We start from the raw sequence: 16810 nt of genomic DNA, 5'->3' as shown, positions 1-16810 counted from the left end.
ATGCTTAAATTTCAATAATTACTCAAAGCAAAAACATATTTTTGTAATTGTTATTATAATAGTAAAATAACTATTGCTAGATCCAAAAAATATTTTATGAATATAAACAAATGTTAAACCTAGTTAATCAATTCAATAATCAATTATTCGTACAATATCGAAAATATCGATCTTCAGCTAGATATTCATATGTAAATTCTAGCTTCTTTTATTAAACTTCCTAGTGCAGTAAAAACTATATTTGATTAAATACCTTGCTGAAATCAAAACACAACAATTGAACAAATTTTAGCAAAGTCTAACAATGTTCAACCGAAGCCTATTTTACTTCTTATTAATTTCTTTGGCCCACTCCAATCTCGTCTTAACGGTGGGCAAACTATTAACCAGCAAAGTATCCCAAATACCATAATAAACAATCTGAAAACACCCGAAATCAACAGCGAACAAATGCTCCAGTGGTTTTGAAGGGTAAAACCATAAAAAAAGAAAAACAATTTCTTTTGGGCGCGTTGGAAAACAGTTTGTTTGGTGGGTTAGCATAGCAGTTGCTAACTGTGTGCCCCACTCGGCGGATGGGAAATGAACATAAAAAGCACCACTCGCAGCAGCAACAAAAGCCTTAATAGCACAGTATGTTGGGGCAATAAAAACTAAAGAAGAAAATAAAGTGTTGTTGGCTCAGTACTGCTATTCGGATTTGATCCATTTAATTACGAATTTTTAGGTAATTGCGCAATATGGAAAAATGAGGAAAATAAATATGTTAATCAAAATTGGGTCAAATTTTTCGTGCACTTAAGTAAATTTTAGTTGAAAAACACAACAGATTCCAGCTGTAATTTAATTTTAAGTGCTCGAAATCATTTTGGAAATGACAGTTTAAATAGCATAACATTTTTATTAAGACGCTTTGTTTTAAGAAAAACTATGCCCTTAAACATTACAGGATTACAAAAGCCATATATAAAAAATATTAAAATTATATAAAAAATAGAAGACTGTAAAATATTTGCTAAAGTAAAATAAGGAACACAAACATTTCTGAGTTATTGTCAAACAAAAAAGTGTATATTTAGAATTTTCTTAAAATATCTTATAATATTTATATCTTTCTGGGGCTTTAATTCTTTAGTTTCCGCGATTCGAACTTTTGCGACCCCAACTTGCACACTTTTACTTTTCGCCCTTTTGTTTTTATAACTTTTGTTTTTGCCTATCAAAAGCAGAACACACCGCTAGCCTTCGATCTAACGGTATATACTATCCATCGATTTAGACATCAAAGATCCAAAATCTCACATTGCACACAAATGTATCTCCCGTCATCCGGCAGTCAATTCAAATTCAAATTTTCGAACGGCCGAGAATCGAAACGCGGGAAGTTTTCACTTTCGTGCGTGTGATTTTAGTAGAAGAGAAAAAAAATGGCAGAGGAAAAGTAGAAAGCAAAAGTCAATGTGCTAAACTATTAAACTTTTGATGAGCGGCGATCTATTAAGAATTTTTGGACATTATCAGCGGTCAAATTTTATTGATAGATCTTTCCATGTGACATTAAATTAAAATGATTATTATATAAAATATTTGGATTTTCTGAAAAATGTAATGTTGTTTAATCTACTTTAGCATTTATATATTCTTTATAACAAATAGAAAATCAATGTAAATTACCTATTTTAATGTTTGCCTTTTTTTTTAATAGCAAAAGCCATCGTTTAAAGAATAATTATTCAACCAATTCTTAATATAGTAAGCAAATGTATTGAAGCCAATTGAAGATATGTATTATAAAAATATTTTTATTTCTACGTTTATTTTCATTTTTCTCTTTTTATTTATAGCAGCAAAAAAGCTGGCTCGGCACCTATCTTTCTCTCTCTCTCTCTCGCTCTCCACTTTGTATACCCATCTTTCTCTGCAAATCTTCCGTGGCATTCATATGTAAAACCGGCGTTTGGTCAATCACCCATTCATGCGATTCAAATGAAGTTCGTCTGTGAAAGTAAGCCATGGCAAAAGTCCGAAAAACAAACATTTGTCCAACAATCAGTCGTCAACAAATGGGCAAACAGACGAGCCATCTGCATCTGTCCGCTCACCTGAAGACTCGCCTGAGTTGTGACAGGTCGTGGTCCGTTCCCCCGATCTCCCGCCTCCTTGCCTGCCCCGCTCCCTGACACCTACCCCTGTCCCGCCCCCTTGAGAAAAATGAAATCCAAAAGAGGAGGAGGTCGGTGAATGCCCTGCCTTGGAGTGGCGACTGCAAATGAGTCAACAGCCTGACAAACATTAATCCAAATATGCATATGCAGAATACCCTTCACCAACGTTGAAATGAACAACATACTCAAAGCTTCAAGTAGGAAATCTGTGGTAATATTATGCAGGAAACAGCTCAGGTTTTAAAGGCTGAACACCATTGCATTCTCATAATTTTATAAGTTACAAATCCATTAATAAATCTTAATTAGTTTAAAGTAAATTTCAAGTATGATTACTGATAAAAAAAATGTTATATACCACAAAGAAAGGATACAATTGATTTTAAATAGAAATTTTGGATCATGTATAATAATTATTTTTATAAATACATACATTTGTTAGCATTTTGTCAAAATCACATAAGTATAATTTAAATTAGTAAAAAAGTACATTTCAAGATTAATAACTGATAAAAAAACAAGCTTATTTTCAAAGTATAAATAAAATTGAGAATAAAAATTGTTATTTTATCATGGATTGTTGTTATTATGACAAATAAATAAATTCATTTAAAATTTTTATAAAATCCCTTTTCATCTAAATTTGATTAAAAGCATTTAGAGGCATGAAACTACTATTTTTTTTAAAACTTAAAGGTGTCATTTACGATATAACATTAATATTCCTATAAGCCATTTTTACAGATCATTGTAAATTTATGTACACAACCTAAGTGGCTTATAATGGATATCGTTCACATGGATTAACGACTCTTTCAAACATCAATGAACTTGGTGGACTTGTGGCTCTCCCTCGGCGGTTTTCTGCACTCTGCTAATGACCAAATGCGTGCAGGTCTTGGCCAAATCGAACGGGGGCTGATGCTGGGGCTGGGAGCACTTGGACAAATGGCCAATTACGATTGGCGACAACCACACGACACACGGCTTAACACAACTGCAAACAACACCGACAGGCGGGAAACCCGTTCGAGGCGATGGAAAACATGGAAAAGATGAAAATGCAGCGAAATATGTCGTATGTAAACGGTTGCCTTAATAATCGACATTGGTGGAAAGTTGCAACCGCCAGCCGGTTGTTGACCGCATCGATGTAAGTATATACCAAAGCATACGATATATACATACAAATAGCCAGCGCCTTGGAGTCTGGAGTCTGGGCAAACGAAAGCAAAAGGATCGGAAGAGGGTATGTGGACTCGCCCCTCTGGAGCAAACAAGTTCCCCCAGAAATTTCACTTTTTATTTGCCGTTTCTTGGTTGTGATGTGTTTTTTTTTTATATTTTTGCCTTGTTTTTAGCTCAGTTTTAGATGGACTCCTTTGGAAATCAGTAAAAGCGTTGCTAATTAAAGCAATCACAAATTACACAAATAAATAATACCACAAAATAATGAGCGTCTGGCAATCATTGCGTTCGACTTGCGATATGCTTGCAAGTAGCAAGTTGAACGAACGGAAATGAATCAAAAATCGCAGCGAAATCCAGACATCTTTCTTTCCAGAAGATAATCTCAATTTGATTGGCTCTGGCTTCGAAATTAGTCACAGAATTATTAGCCAAATTGAAATCGAATTAACCGAAAATGTGCCAGCAGCAAACAATCAAAAATAATGGAGAGTAAAGTGTGAAAAAGAAAGGTAGCTAAAGCAAGTCGAATATCAAAATACCCTTACAAATTTAGAATAAGGTATATTTTTTTTCTTGAAAATATATCCCTCGAAATTATTACAGAACGTTTACGGGCTTTTAAAACTTGTTATAAGACTTTAATTAAAAGTTGCTAAACAAGAAACCTATACAATTTTTTTTTTCTAAAGGTTTTTTACTTTTTATAATGATAACATAAATTCAGCACGGTCAACTTGGAAACTCTAAAAAATTTGTCAAATATACTACGAATTTGTATTAAGAAAAATCAAAAATACCCTCCAAACAGAGTATTATATATAATGCAAGAAATATTATTAAGCTTAGTAATTGCCATGCAATAATGAGCGAGTTTTCCGAAGTGGAAATCGGGGAGTGTGTGTGTGCAACTCCGAAACAAAACACAATATTATGCGCTTTTATTATTACCCATTTTTTTGGTTTTTTTTTTCAGATTCTACGCCGCACACGTCAGTGGAATTGGGTATGGATATAGGCACAGAGATATGGATATGGCCAGGCTGGTCCGTTCATTTATCACGGCACTCGCTGTGGAACCGAATGGCATGGCGGTACGTTGCACATAAACGCATTCGGCGTACGATATTCGGCGGTTACAACACCAACGCCCGTCGTAATTATCGCAGCAAGTCGTATAATCAGAGCCAACCCAAAGGGTTGTATAACTTAGGCAAATCAAGGCAAATAATGATACGTCGTGTCTTGCGGAGAAAGTCATCAACAATTCGTGGATCGACTATTTCGAGCCCGTTCGCCATGGCCTGCGGTGCGGAAGATTTTTAAGCTGGCTATGTTCTTAATGAAAGTTGGTCTTTGATTTAAAAAGGTAATCCTAAGCAATCAATAAGCAATTGCATATAAATTGGTTTGTCACTATAAATAGTAGAGATTCTTAAATACATTTTTCGTTAATATATTCGTACATATTGCAAAGAGATCTGAAATCTTTATGAATATCGAAGCATTAGAGTAGCTCAATAAACTACAAAAAGCTGGTTCTAAAATGTCTAACAACAAAAGCAAAAAGAATATAAGCTTATATTTCTTTATACCTATAATATAACATACCATAAAACTGGCAACATGGCTTTAAAAAAGCACCAACTAGGTTATTAGTATCTTTTAATTAAAAATAAAATTACTCCTACATCAGTTTTTTACACAATTTAATTGTTTATGCTAAGCACAAAATCGTGCTTTCTAGTTTAATTTAACCATGTATGTTTTGTTATTCTATTAGTTTTTTAAACTAGAAATTTTAAAATAATCTTCGCTATTAAAATTCTTTTCCATGCAATTTGGTTCTAGTCTTTAGAACTTACCGCACAGCATTTCCTCGAGAGATATGCAATAACCAGCTCTGCCAGCAATGATAGTTTGATTGATTGATTGCTTGCACACACACACACGCTCACTCACAAAGAAAAGCACATGTTTTTCACAAGTTGTAACTCCATGTTTTCTATTTTCAATAAAGACAGTAATGCAACTGCATTTTTCCAAACGAAAACCAAGTTCGTTGCCTAAGTCTTTTGTTTTTCTAGCGGTAAACGGTGAAAAAGAGTCTGAAAACGGCTGTTTTTTTTTCGTGGAGCGCGGCACGTGCTAAGCGAACAATGGTCGCGGCTTGTTTGAGTCGCAGGTTTCAACGCGGCGATCGGCGAAAGAGATGGCGTTGCAGTCGGCGAAAGAGACGGCGAAAGAGCCAGAGAAAGAGGTGGCGCAAGAGACGATCGCACGGAGATTTGGACCTGGACCAACTTGTCCAGCGGTCGCCGAAGAAATGTAAAAGCCAAAAGCAGCGGACCCCAAAGAAGTGCCGAGCGAGAAAGCTCTCGGCCAAGCCTTCTTCTTGTAGCCGCTGATGTTTATATGTTTATTAATACTCTTTTGAGGGAGTATTTTAAATTATCACTGATATATCCCCTACTTTGAGTAAAGCTGTTTTTGATTATACTCAAAAACCAAATTGTTTCGGAATAATATTACATTTTAAAAAGCAATCAATAATAAATTATTTTCCTTAAAAAATATTACTAGTTTTAAATTCAAGATTTAAAGTAAATAAACATCTAATGTTTATATGTTTATTTATACTCTATAGTCCCTGAACTATTTTTAGTTATCCCTGATATAACACCTATATTCAGTAAACTATTTTTTTTGATATTGTAAAAAAAAAAAAAGATTCCAAATAGTATTAAAATTAAGAACATTAAAAAGCAATTAACATGTGATTCTAGTTATAAATTTAAGATTTGCAAAGATAAACACTCCAAGTTTGGACATATGATAACATTAATGTAAACTCATATTCAATTATTTTGCGAAAAAGGTATTAAAAGCTTCTTGTTTTTTCAAAATTTAAATTATATAATTCAGAAATATATTTCCTTGAACCATTTTTGTTAAAAAGAGTATTTGTATTTGTGCATTTTTTTTTTTTGTACACCTGCTGTTGATGTAAACATCGGCTCATTCGAGTGCTGCGTTTGTGTTTAGTTGATTTTCGATGCGCTTTTTGCACATTGCTAGACTTTTTCTTGCTCGCCTTTTTGTAGTTTCAGTATGCTGGAATTTTTCTTTGGTTTGCCGCTGTTATTGTTGCTGTTGTTGCTGTTGTTGTTTCTGTTTGCTGTGTTGTTTCTGTTTGCTGTGGTGGGTATAATTTTATTCAATAGAATTTATGCTTTTTTATGGTCAAGCTGGTTGCGCGTCATGCGCGGAAACCTCATCGCTAACGGTTGTTTATGGCCAGTTTAAGGTTTTGTGCATAATTGTTTGGCTTGAGTCGTTCGTTGCTCTGTAAATCTGGTTGGTGCTTCGACGATCTTTGGCTCCCCGCCTGCGTCCCGCTGCCGAGGCCCATTTAAATGCAATCAATCAAAGTCTTACGACTAACTAACCAGTGCAATTTAATAGAAATACGAAAACACTTCATTAGCGATGCCACTAATGAGGCTTCATCGCTTTACGACGTGTTTACTTTGTCGCCCCAGCCACTGCTCGTTCGATCTTTGAACCCTCGGCAATGCCACAAAGTGCATCGAATAGCATTCGAATTGAAATTATCGCTTAATTATGTGTTTGCATCAATGAACCTAAAGAAAAGCGTGGCCAATTGCCACAAATTGAATTGATAATTGACACCACGATTGCCCAATTACTTAATTTCTTAATGGATTTGGTAATGTCTAAACCGTAAATTACCCTTCAACAAAATTGTTAACGCTTTTTAATTTTTTTTGAAAACTAATACAAACAAATGTATTTTTAATAATTATGTTAATTTATTATAATTATTATTATTTTAGTTGAACAATAAATGAAAATCTTAGCCCTAAATGTTTGCTCAAAATACACACTTAGATTCTACATTAAAAACTTGGCTAATAACGTTCATCATTTTAATACATTTACCCATACAAATTTATATTGATTTGGCTTTTTTTTACTAAGATTGAGATTTTTCGATTTCAAATATCTTTCAGCTAAATTATTATAAATAAGAGTTAAATAATTGTAAGGTCAAACACGAAAACTATCTTATAAACATGGCTACTAAATAATTTTGCGAGGTTTTTGGGAGCACTCACCTGATGGCCGCTGGCTGATGACTTCCCAGCATTCGCATGCTGCCTCCGAATCTGTACTGCTGCAGTGGATTCTGGAGCGGATCGAAGTCCGGATCGGCGGGATAGCCACTGGCCAGGCCCCTGCTGATGTGGCTGATGCGGCTCATCCTGCTGGCATGCGATCCCCGCTCGGAATTGCACTTGGAGCCGCACAGCGAGTTCTCGCAGAAGCGACAGCACTTGTTGTAGCTGAAGGTGGAGGTGCAGAGGGTGCAGAAGGAGTCCAGCTGGGACTCGGCCTGGTCGTCCTCCAGATCGGCATCCTCCTCGTTCACCGAGGCATCCATTTCCAGGCCATGGTGGTGGCGCATTTTAAGCGTGGCGGTGTGACTACTGCGATCCTCGTCGGAGCAAAAGTGATAGGGTTCGCTTTCGGTGTCCTCCTCCTCGCCCAAACTGCTGCCAGCACTGCCCTCCTGGCGACCACCGCCAGCTCCTCCACCTCCACCTCTTCCCTCTTGCGAGGCTGCGCCGAAGCTGCTCAGCGGACACGAGGGATAGCGGGTGAGGGGAAAGGGGCGCACGTTGTATTTGCTGGCCATCGACAGGTTCTCATTGAAGTAGATCACGTTGGGCGACGGCAGTGCACCTGGACCAGGTCCAGCCCGCTCCCTTTCCCTTTCTCTGCCCATTTCCCTATCCAATTCCCGATCCCTGCTTATGCTGAGATCATGGTATTTCCGCAGGAAGGCCGCATTGCAATCGGCGGCCGTGTATTCGTGTAGTTTCTTCGGTTTTTGGGCGGGCACATGGGTTTGCTGTTTGTGGGACTGGTTATTTCCTTTGTTGTGGTTCGAGTTGCTGCTGTTGTTGGTGTTGCTGTTGCTATTGCTGCTACTGTTGTTGTTGCTGTTGTTGTTGTTGCCGCCGGAGCGCAGCAGGTCGAAGAGGCGCTGCTTGAGGTCGCGCATTTTATTGATAAAAACGGCCTACTCAGCATTAGATTTGCAAAAAAGGTACTCCATTGGGCAGCGAAATCTACCAGATTCTGCAAAATATAAAATATTCAAATATAAAAAAACCGTTTAAAATATTTTTATAGCATTTAGCTTTCAGCCGCTTGCAGAACCGGTTCGAGCCCCGGCTAAACAGTTTTAAGTTACTGTGGTTTAAAACTTTGCTCAAACAATTTATATTGATAGTCTGGCAAGGCAAACAAATTTTCTTTATCTTCTATGGACTTTCCGACACACTTTTCAGCATTTGTTAAATGTTTTAAAATAAAAAGAAATACACTTTTTGATTATTTAATTGCCGCAAACCAAAAAAATTTATAACGCCAAGGTGCCGGTAAAACGATCTGGCAGCACAGCGCTTCTCAACAAGAATAAGTTAATCGCTTGCTACCTAAAAACAGGTGAAATCAAATGCTTTCCAAGAAATACTCAACTTCCTAACGTTCCTGAGAGCTTTGACACCTTAGCACTCATTTTGCACAAGCGGAAAATTAATAAAAACGCGATATTCCGAGGAGAAACAATTTCCCGCCGCGAACAGAACGGCCAGTCGGCGACTAATGAGAAATACTATCTCTTTTGCGTGAGCTGTTAGTATTGTCAAGGCAACAGCCAACGGTCACACTGGCATACTTTTATTTATTTTGCACGCAATTAAACGAGAAACATTTTGTCTGTGATCAAATTAGCCTAGTTAAAGCAGGTAAATTTAATTAAATAAGGAATAAATCAAAGTAGACCTAATAAACTACGTATTAATAGCAAAAATAAGCCAACCGAGCCAAAGATGAGCAGCCAGCGAGGCAATGTGAGTCGCACACGTGCGCAGAAGCACAAGAATCGGCATGTTTTCAAGAACGACCTGCACGACAAGACGCCCCAGCAGATCCGCCTGAATGCGATGCACGTGTCCACCGTGTGCCAGCGGTGCAAGGAGCAGATCGAGTGGAAGATCAAGTACAAGAAGTACAAGCCGCTGTCGCAGGCCAAGACCTGTGCGCACTGCAAGGAGCGGACGGTGAAGAAGGCCTACCATGTGGTCTGCCGCGACTGCGCCATCAAGGCGCACGTCTGCGCCAAGTGCCTCAAGAGCGCCGACGAGGTGGCCATCGAGGAGGCCCAGCCCACGCCGCGCGAGGAGCAGCAGCTGCAGGCGGAGATGGACCGCCTGGTTAAGTCCTTCTCGGAGCGCAAGCGGCGCGCCTTCCTGCGCTACATGAAGAAAGGCAAGAAGCAGCCGGCGGCGGCCGACGATGAGCTGGACGAGGAGCAGCTGGAGACCCAGGAGAAGGCCAAACGGGTGGCGCACACACGCGACGAGCTGCTGGACAAGATCAAGCAGCTGAATCTCGCTGGCGAGGATGACGAGGACGAAGATGACTCGGATTTCGATTCGGAGGAGGATGACAACTCCGAGTTCGATTCCGAGGACGAGGAGGAAGACGACAGCGAGGAGGAGGAGCCACAGAAACCTATTCCTGAAAAGCCCACCAAGGCGAAATAAACACTTTTTTTTCTAAACCTAATCGATTTGTTTAAAAAGTTGAAGTCCAATTCAGAGGAGAAGATACATACGTAACTTGAAGATTGATTCCGAGAAGATCTTGGTTGAACCAGTCATAAAGAACTCTTCAAGCCAAAGCTAATCTAATAGTTAAACCTTATTCATTGTTGACCAGGTTGACTTAATGCCCCAGAACAAGGCCAAACTGCTAAGTCTAAAATAAATGGACAAGAAGTTCGTGGAGAAAGATGATAGCCTGGAGAAATTCATGAGTTTGCTTAGCTGTTAGAAGAGCGGAGATTCCGTTCAGAAAGTAATTATAAATTGAATGAATAATAGATAAATCAGTACTAGAATAGCTAAATGAAACCATAATGTTGTAACTTTGTTTACCAAAGTGAGGGAGATGGCAACTAGACTTGTTTCAAAATCTTTGAAATATATTGCAAAGCTTTTATCTCACATTCGCATGAAAGCTTTAATAGAATTTCAAAATGTTTAATTATATGGTAAAGATATCTATTAGTATAATTTTTAAATTGAAAACTGTGCAGTACATTTATTAGGAATATCGGTTAAAAAATTAACAAAACATTGATGTTTTACAAGATAATTGGTATAAGTTTAAATGCGGAAATTTTTTTAAATTTTAATATTTTCAAAGATACTTTCATTTGTGTTTTGACATAAAAGATTCTTGTTCATACAAATTTGTAAACACCAATTTTTTATGAAAACTGTTTAATCTTTTGAAAAGTAAATGTTATTAAGTGAAGAATTATGTTTTTTTAACATTTAAATATAATAGTCAAAAAATCTAAACATTATTTAATTTCTACAATATAATGTAAACCATTAAATTTTTAAGTGGCTTGTTATGAAGATAGTTATTTAAGGTTGTTTTACAAAGAAAAATATCCTATAAAAATCGCAGGTAAAATAATATATATATATATGTATTTAAGTTATTTAAATATATAAAAATCTAACCTTAATTAAAATTGTGGTATTTGTAATATAAATTTAATATATAGTAATGGGAAGATTGTGAAGTTAGCTTATAAAAGTTCTTCTACGAAGAAAACTATCCTATATATATATTTAAGTTCCTCAAATATATATTATTAAAACAGTTTTTCTAAGCGTGTACAATCGGAGTCGTCCAATAGGTTTGCGTCACCGCTTAGCTCTACCTTCAAAGCAAACTACCGCCTGGTCACTCTATTTCTCAGCTAGATTTGAGTGGTATTTTCTTTTACGTCTAGTACGGTCGCACTGAAACGTTGAAACTCTGGGAAAACTGTTTAAAAAATCGAATGGCAGACAGCAGGAAAGAGATGGCCAAGGGCCGTCGCGAGGGCAAGAAAAAGGGCGCTCCGCCGCAGGGACAAGCACTGGGGGTATTGGTCAACGGGCAGGGAGCCGGGAAGTCGTCGTCCGGCGGTCGCACTGCCTCCAAGACGAAGGGCAGCAGGTCGGGAAAGGCCGCCAAAGAAGCCGGCGAAAATGCGGATCGCCTGGACCGCGAGCAGGAGAAGGCTCTGCGCCAGACGGTCAGCGACTTCCTGCAGGGCCGCGATACGGAGCTCCAGCTGCACGGCCTAACCAAGGCCCAGCGCAGCCACGTGCATAAGTTGGCCCAAAATCGCAGCATCAAAACTGTGAGCAAGGGACCGGAGGACAATCGCATCCTCTTCATGTCGCGTCCGCAGACGGGAGGCCTCCAGCACCTCTTCCTGGACAATGTCAAGCTGCACATGAGCACCCAGCTGTCCAAGGCCCTGAAAGAGCTTTCCGTTCACGTGGAACGTCCCCTGAACACCAGCACTCCGGCTTCCTTGCGCCAGCAGCAACATCAGGATCGGCGACCCTCAAACTTCGGCCTGGTCGGCCAACGTCTTATCCCGCCCGTCGCCCTCAACAGGAGCATGCAGCAGGAGCGACAGAGCCTGCCCATCTTCCAGCACCGCGAGAAGATCCTCAGCGTTCTGCAGAGCGAACAGGTAACTAATCTTTATTTTCAAGAAATCTTTTCCCAAATTTAAAAGAAGCATCTGTTTTACTTTACTTTGTAAAGGTTACTATCTTTTTTACCAACAGAAACTCAAAGAATTATCCTCAAGGATAGCACACCATTCCTCCTACAAGAACTTGCTTTGTCCAACATTTTCTATATTTCCCCCATGACTAAGAACAGATCTTAAAAAACCAGCATCTGTTTAATGTTACTTTTTTCAAGGTCTTCAATCGATGTTACCAACTGCTTACCTTAAGAAACTTAAAAAACTGTCTTAGCTTGACACTATTCCTCCTACAAGAATTGTTGTCCAATCTTATTTATAAAAGATCCTACCCCTAAGACCATGAGTATGTTATTAGATTTTTCATGGAGGTAATTAAGCGATGTTTCTGTTTGCTTACGTGTAGAAACTTTAAAAACTGTTTTCGCATTTTACAGATCTATACTAACTACTATACAAACTTAAACCATTCCTCCCTACTAAAACTTGCTTGATCCCCACAGGTGTTGATTGTCCAAGGAGCCACTGGCTCGGGCAAGTCCACGCAGCTGCCACAGTATATCCTCGAGTGGGCCGCCGAGCACCGCTCTCCGGTGAGGATAATAGTCAGCCAGCCACGTCGCATAGCGGCGACCAGCGTTTCGGAACGCATTGCCAAGGAGCGCGGCGAAGCATTGGGCAGCACAGTTGGGTATCAGATTCGCATGAACAGTGAGTAGCATCCAGGCTCGAAAGCAATCAGATCTAACTCGTTCACCGCCAGGCAAGTGCAGCAGCCACACGGCTCTCTCGCTGACCACCAGTGGTTGCCTTTTGCGTGCTCTGGCCATGGACGGCGAGGCCTTCTTCAGGAGCACCACCCATCTGATCATCGATGAAGTGCACGAGCGCGACTTGGACACCGATTTCCTGCTGCTGGTCAGCAAGCTGGAATTGGACAAGAATCGCCACCTGCGCCTGGTGCTCATGTCGGCCACCATGGACTTGCAGGCGCTGTCCAAGTACTTCGGCGGCGCCACTGTCATGGATGTGGAGGGACGCAGCTTCGGGGTGAGGATCTTTCACCTGGAGGATATACTCAGCAAGACCGGCTACATGACCTACAGGATGGAGAACTTTTTGGGCAAGCCGACGGGCGAAGAGGATGCCGGCGAATTGCTGGCCGCCTATTACGGCGGTCGCACGATTATAGATCCCGATATCGACAACGATCTGATCGTTTCGCTGCTGGAACTTTTGCTGCGCAACGGCGACTCCGGTGCGGTGATTGTCTACCTGCCGGGCTACATCGATATGACCGTGCTGATGGAACGCTTGGAATCGGCTCTGCCGCGCAACCAGATCCAGATCGTACTGCTGCACAGCCATGTGGACGCCAGCGAGCAGCGCAAGGTCTTTCGGGTGTATCCCGGGGTGCGTTTGAAGATCATCCTTAGCACGAACATAGGTCAGACCTCGATCACCATACCGGATCTGCTGTACGTCATCGACACCGGTCGCTGCAAGATGAAGACCTACGACCCGGGCACGGATGCCTCCCAGTTGACCAGTGTGTGGATCTCGCAGGCGGATGCCCAACAGCGGGCGGGCAGAGCCGGACGCCTGCGCCATGGCATCTGCTATCGTCTGTACGACAGAGACCGCTTTGCCAGGATGAGCCTGTACACCGTGCCGGAGATCATGAGGCGCAGCCTGGACGAGATATGTCTGCTGACCAAGGTGGCGGCTCCGGACCGGCTAATAGCCAGCTTTCTGGCCAAGGCACTGGATCCCCCGCAGCCGGAGGCCGTGCTGCAGGCCTGCTCCAGGCTGCAGCTCCTGGGCGTGCTCAGTGAATTGGAGGAGAGGATCACGCCGCTGGGACGCATCATTGCCGAGCTGCCCTTGGGCGTGCAGATGGCCAAGTGTCTGGTGTACTCCATCTACTTGCGTTGCGCGAGCAGCATGACCATCATAGCGGCCTTTCACTCCGTCAAAGATCCCTTCGTGCTCACCACGGATCGTGGCAAGAAGTCGGGCCAGCTGAACGCCAGACTCCTGTTCGCTGGCGACCAGATGAGCGATTCGCTGGCTGCCCTGAAGCTCTACAAGGAGTTCACCAGCCTGTCACGAACCGACATTGGGGACTTTTGCGAGCGCAACTCTGTGTGCCGCCACTCCATGGATATGTTCGTCTCGGCGGTAAGCACGCTGCGCGAAACCGTGACGCGCATTTTCGGCGCCAATCCAGCCAAGCTGCGTCTGGCCTCGTCCTTTGCCAAGGACACCAATCTGATCCGCCTGGCCCTGACGGCCGGCTACTATCCGAAGCTGGCCTACATGGACCGCGAGAACAAGCACCAGCTGGTGGCCGAGGGAGACCCCTTCTGCCAGGTGTCGCGCAACTCCTGCCTGCTGGGCAGGAAGAAGCAAAAGAATATGGTCAGCGACTGGATCCTGTTCGTGGAGAAGACACGCACCGCCGAGCAGCGATCCTCGCTGGAGCAGACCAGCCTGGTGAGCGGTCTAATGGTGGCCCTGGCCGGTGGCAAGCACTTCCGCCTGGAGCCGCTCGGCTCGGAGGTGCAGCTCTGCCTGGACTCCTGGATTCGCATCGTCTGTGCCAGAGATGTGGCCCGTAAAATTTTCCAGCTGCGCCTGCTGATGGAGCGTGAGGTGACCGAGCTGGTGCAGACGCGCAATCTGAACAAGGCGGACGAGTGGCTGGGTCCGGAGGCGATCCGCCGGCTGCTGCAGGCGGATGTGCCGTCCATGTGCCTGGCTGAGGGCAAGAGTCTGCCCGACGAGATCAACTGTGATAAGGACTATTAAACGACCAACGGAGTAGGCCTGCTGGGTGACTCCGCCCCTAATCCCTAATCGGCCAAAAACTAGCTATAATTTGCTACAGCAGTATTCGCGAAGTGATCGATTAGGCTCATAGAAGTATAAATAAACTTTTTTACACGATGAACTTACAATATTGTGCAGTGCGTTTCATAAGCCTAGGACACAGACTATCGTACCTGATTAGGGCAGCTAAAGTCGAAACTAAGAGGCCAACGAATATATATCCTCAACATACACTTACTTTTGTACATCGAATTCCCTTACATTTTGATAGAATTTACAAAAAAAAAACATATGTTTGCCTGACTTTAAAAATGTATTAAGCATTTCTTAAGTAATCAAAATACCATTCGACTTCCGGACCCATGTCCCACTGCAAAAAAGGCTTCACTGTACTTACTACTTATTAATGTACATTTTAAGTAACACAAAGAATGTCTAAACTAGATTCCTTTAATGTTGTGATATAAGAAGGCGCAAAAAAGGCATGCTTTAACTGATTAACCTAACTGATTAACCTTTTTTTGTAATGCTGAGCGAGATCTCGATACGCCATTTGATGTATTGTGGCGGGTATCAATTAACCAGTCCTGCTGATTAAATTCTTAGTTTAAATCTAAAACGTTGCCTATATTAATGTGAACCAAAAATCAAATGAAAAACTTGTAAACCTTGGAATATTTTCGAATATAAATCCAGATCTCTGTATTCCATTCCATGCATCATAACAGGTAATCCACTGATGTAACTAAATTAAGCTCTGAAACGCACTGTAGGCATATTATTAGCAATTCGAAACACACAGGGAATGAAAAATGTAAACCAAAAATATTATTTTCATTTGGAGAGTGCCATTGCGGGCACTCCCTAATTGCCGGGTGAAAATATGTGTGCCACAAGTGCCACGAGACGAGATGTCAGGGAGATCGCGACTTGGAGTCGGTGTCGGTGTCGGAGTCGGTGTCAGATGGCAGTGGGCGTGGCAGTTCCCTGCGGTGCATTGGGCCATGGCAACCGAGCTGGCTGGCGTTTATGCTCCACCTGCCCCACCTGCCTCCCACTGTCCATTCAGGCGCAAACAAGAGCGGGCAAATCACAAAAAAGAAATGTATAAAAAGAGTTAATTGCACAGACGACGCAGTCAATAAACCTGAAGTCGAGCTTGTCGCTGCTGCAGCAACAATGGCCACAAAGACACCGGGCCAACACCAACAGCAACATGCAACAGCAACAAAGACAGCAGCAGCAACAGCAGCAGCAGCAGCAACAGCAGCTTACTTACAAAGAAAGTGAAATTAATTTGTTATTTTTCGGTCGATTGTGGCTCTTTGAGCGACGTCTTTGAAAACTGGGAGAGAGCATGGCCAATCTCCAGCGATGGCCCTACAGATTCGATGTCTTTAACTGCATATACATAGATGTTGCTGCTGTACCATAGAATTTTTTGATGTGCGAAATAATTTATGGAAATATTTTAAATTGAATGTTTATTCGTGAATGTCACAGGCGAATAACGGCGTTAAGAATAAATTATATTATTTTGCTTATAAGCTTACAAATTAATTAGCACAAAACACTTCAAAATATTTTGCTATTATTTTTTTTCAACAATACAAATGTATAGAATTTACAAAAATGTATTACTTTTTAACACAAATCTTTTAAATAAGTACTTGTTTGGAAAACTTTTTGTTCCTCTTTTAATTTCTTAAATTTTTAAGCAAAATAAAAACTAGTAAGCAAGATGCATAATCTGTTTATACTAAAAAAATTTCATCTTCTAACTTAAGCTTAATATAATAAGACACCTAAAGTGAATGTGAAATATTTTTGATGTACCTACAACTATAGATTTTAAGAATAAAAGTTGGCTATAAAAATGATGAAAAGGGAAGCCTGTGTTGGTTGATTCGACCCAAATGATCTGCACCACAAAGTGGCGATCCAATAATCTGCAAATCATCAATGG

General features: G+C 41.2%; 3 protein-coding genes across 5 annotated transcripts in view; 2 read left to right on the top strand and 1 right to left on the bottom strand.

Moving 5' to 3' along the window:
• The window catches only part of LOC128260458 (alpha-protein kinase 1), a 54548-nt gene that overhangs the window by 28597 nt on the left and 9141 nt on the right, over positions 1 to 16810 (bottom strand). For 2 of the 3 annotated variants that reach the window (XM_052993475.1, XM_052993476.1), the window contains exon 2: positions 7493 to 8519. In XM_052993475.1, the coding sequence (XP_052849435.1) occupies positions 7493 to 8442 (950 nt within the window). In that variant the 5' untranslated portion in view covers positions 8443 to 8519. Of the gene's footprint in view, positions 1 to 5218; positions 5666 to 7492; positions 8520 to 16810 lie in introns of those variants that run through there. The other variant, XM_052993484.1, reaches the window with a different exon arrangement.
• LOC128260474 (uncharacterized protein C9orf85 homolog) lies at positions 9070 to 10013 on the top strand. The gene is made up of 2 exons (XM_052993521.1): positions 9070 to 9190; positions 9250 to 10013. Exon 2 carries the CDS (start codon positions 9275 to 9277, stop codon positions 9989 to 9991), a length of 717 nt encoding a protein of 238 aa, XP_052849481.1. The 5' UTR covers positions 9070 to 9190; positions 9250 to 9274; the 3' UTR covers positions 9992 to 10013.
• Positions 11218 to 15670, top strand: LOC128260461 (3'-5' RNA helicase YTHDC2). Its single transcript, XM_052993494.1, has 3 exons — positions 11218 to 11994; positions 12516 to 12723; positions 12776 to 15670. The coding sequence occupies exons 1-3, from the start codon at positions 11308 to 11310 to the stop codon at positions 14821 to 14823; spliced, it is 2943 nt and encodes a 980-aa protein (XP_052849454.1). The 5' UTR covers positions 11218 to 11307; the 3' UTR covers positions 14824 to 15670.

This window comes from Drosophila gunungcola (genome assembly GCF_025200985.1).
Source record: "Drosophila gunungcola strain Sukarami chromosome X unlocalized genomic scaffold, Dgunungcola_SK_2 000023F, whole genome shotgun sequence".
NCBI lineage: Eukaryota > Metazoa > Arthropoda > Insecta > Diptera > Drosophilidae > Drosophila > Drosophila gunungcola.
This window is presented reverse-complemented; position numbering and strand designations above follow the sequence as displayed.

Excerpts from the sequence above, each read along its gene's own strand:
- LOC128260474 (XM_052993521.1), top strand. The coding sequence starts at position 9,275 with ATGAGCAGCCAGCGAGGCAATGTGAGTCGCACACGTGCGCAGAAGCAC.
- LOC128260461 (XM_052993494.1), top strand. The coding sequence starts at position 11,308 with ATGGCAGACAGCAGGAAAGAGATGGCCAAGGGCCGTCGCGAGGGCAAG. Across the intron at positions 11,995-12,515 it reads GCGTTCTGCAGAGCGAACAG|GTGTTGATTGTCCAAGGAGC; the intron begins GTAACTAATCTT and ends TGATCCCCACAG. Across the intron at positions 12,724-12,775 it reads GTATCAGATTCGCATGAACA|GCAAGTGCAGCAGCCACACG; the intron begins GTGAGTAGCATC and ends GTTCACCGCCAG.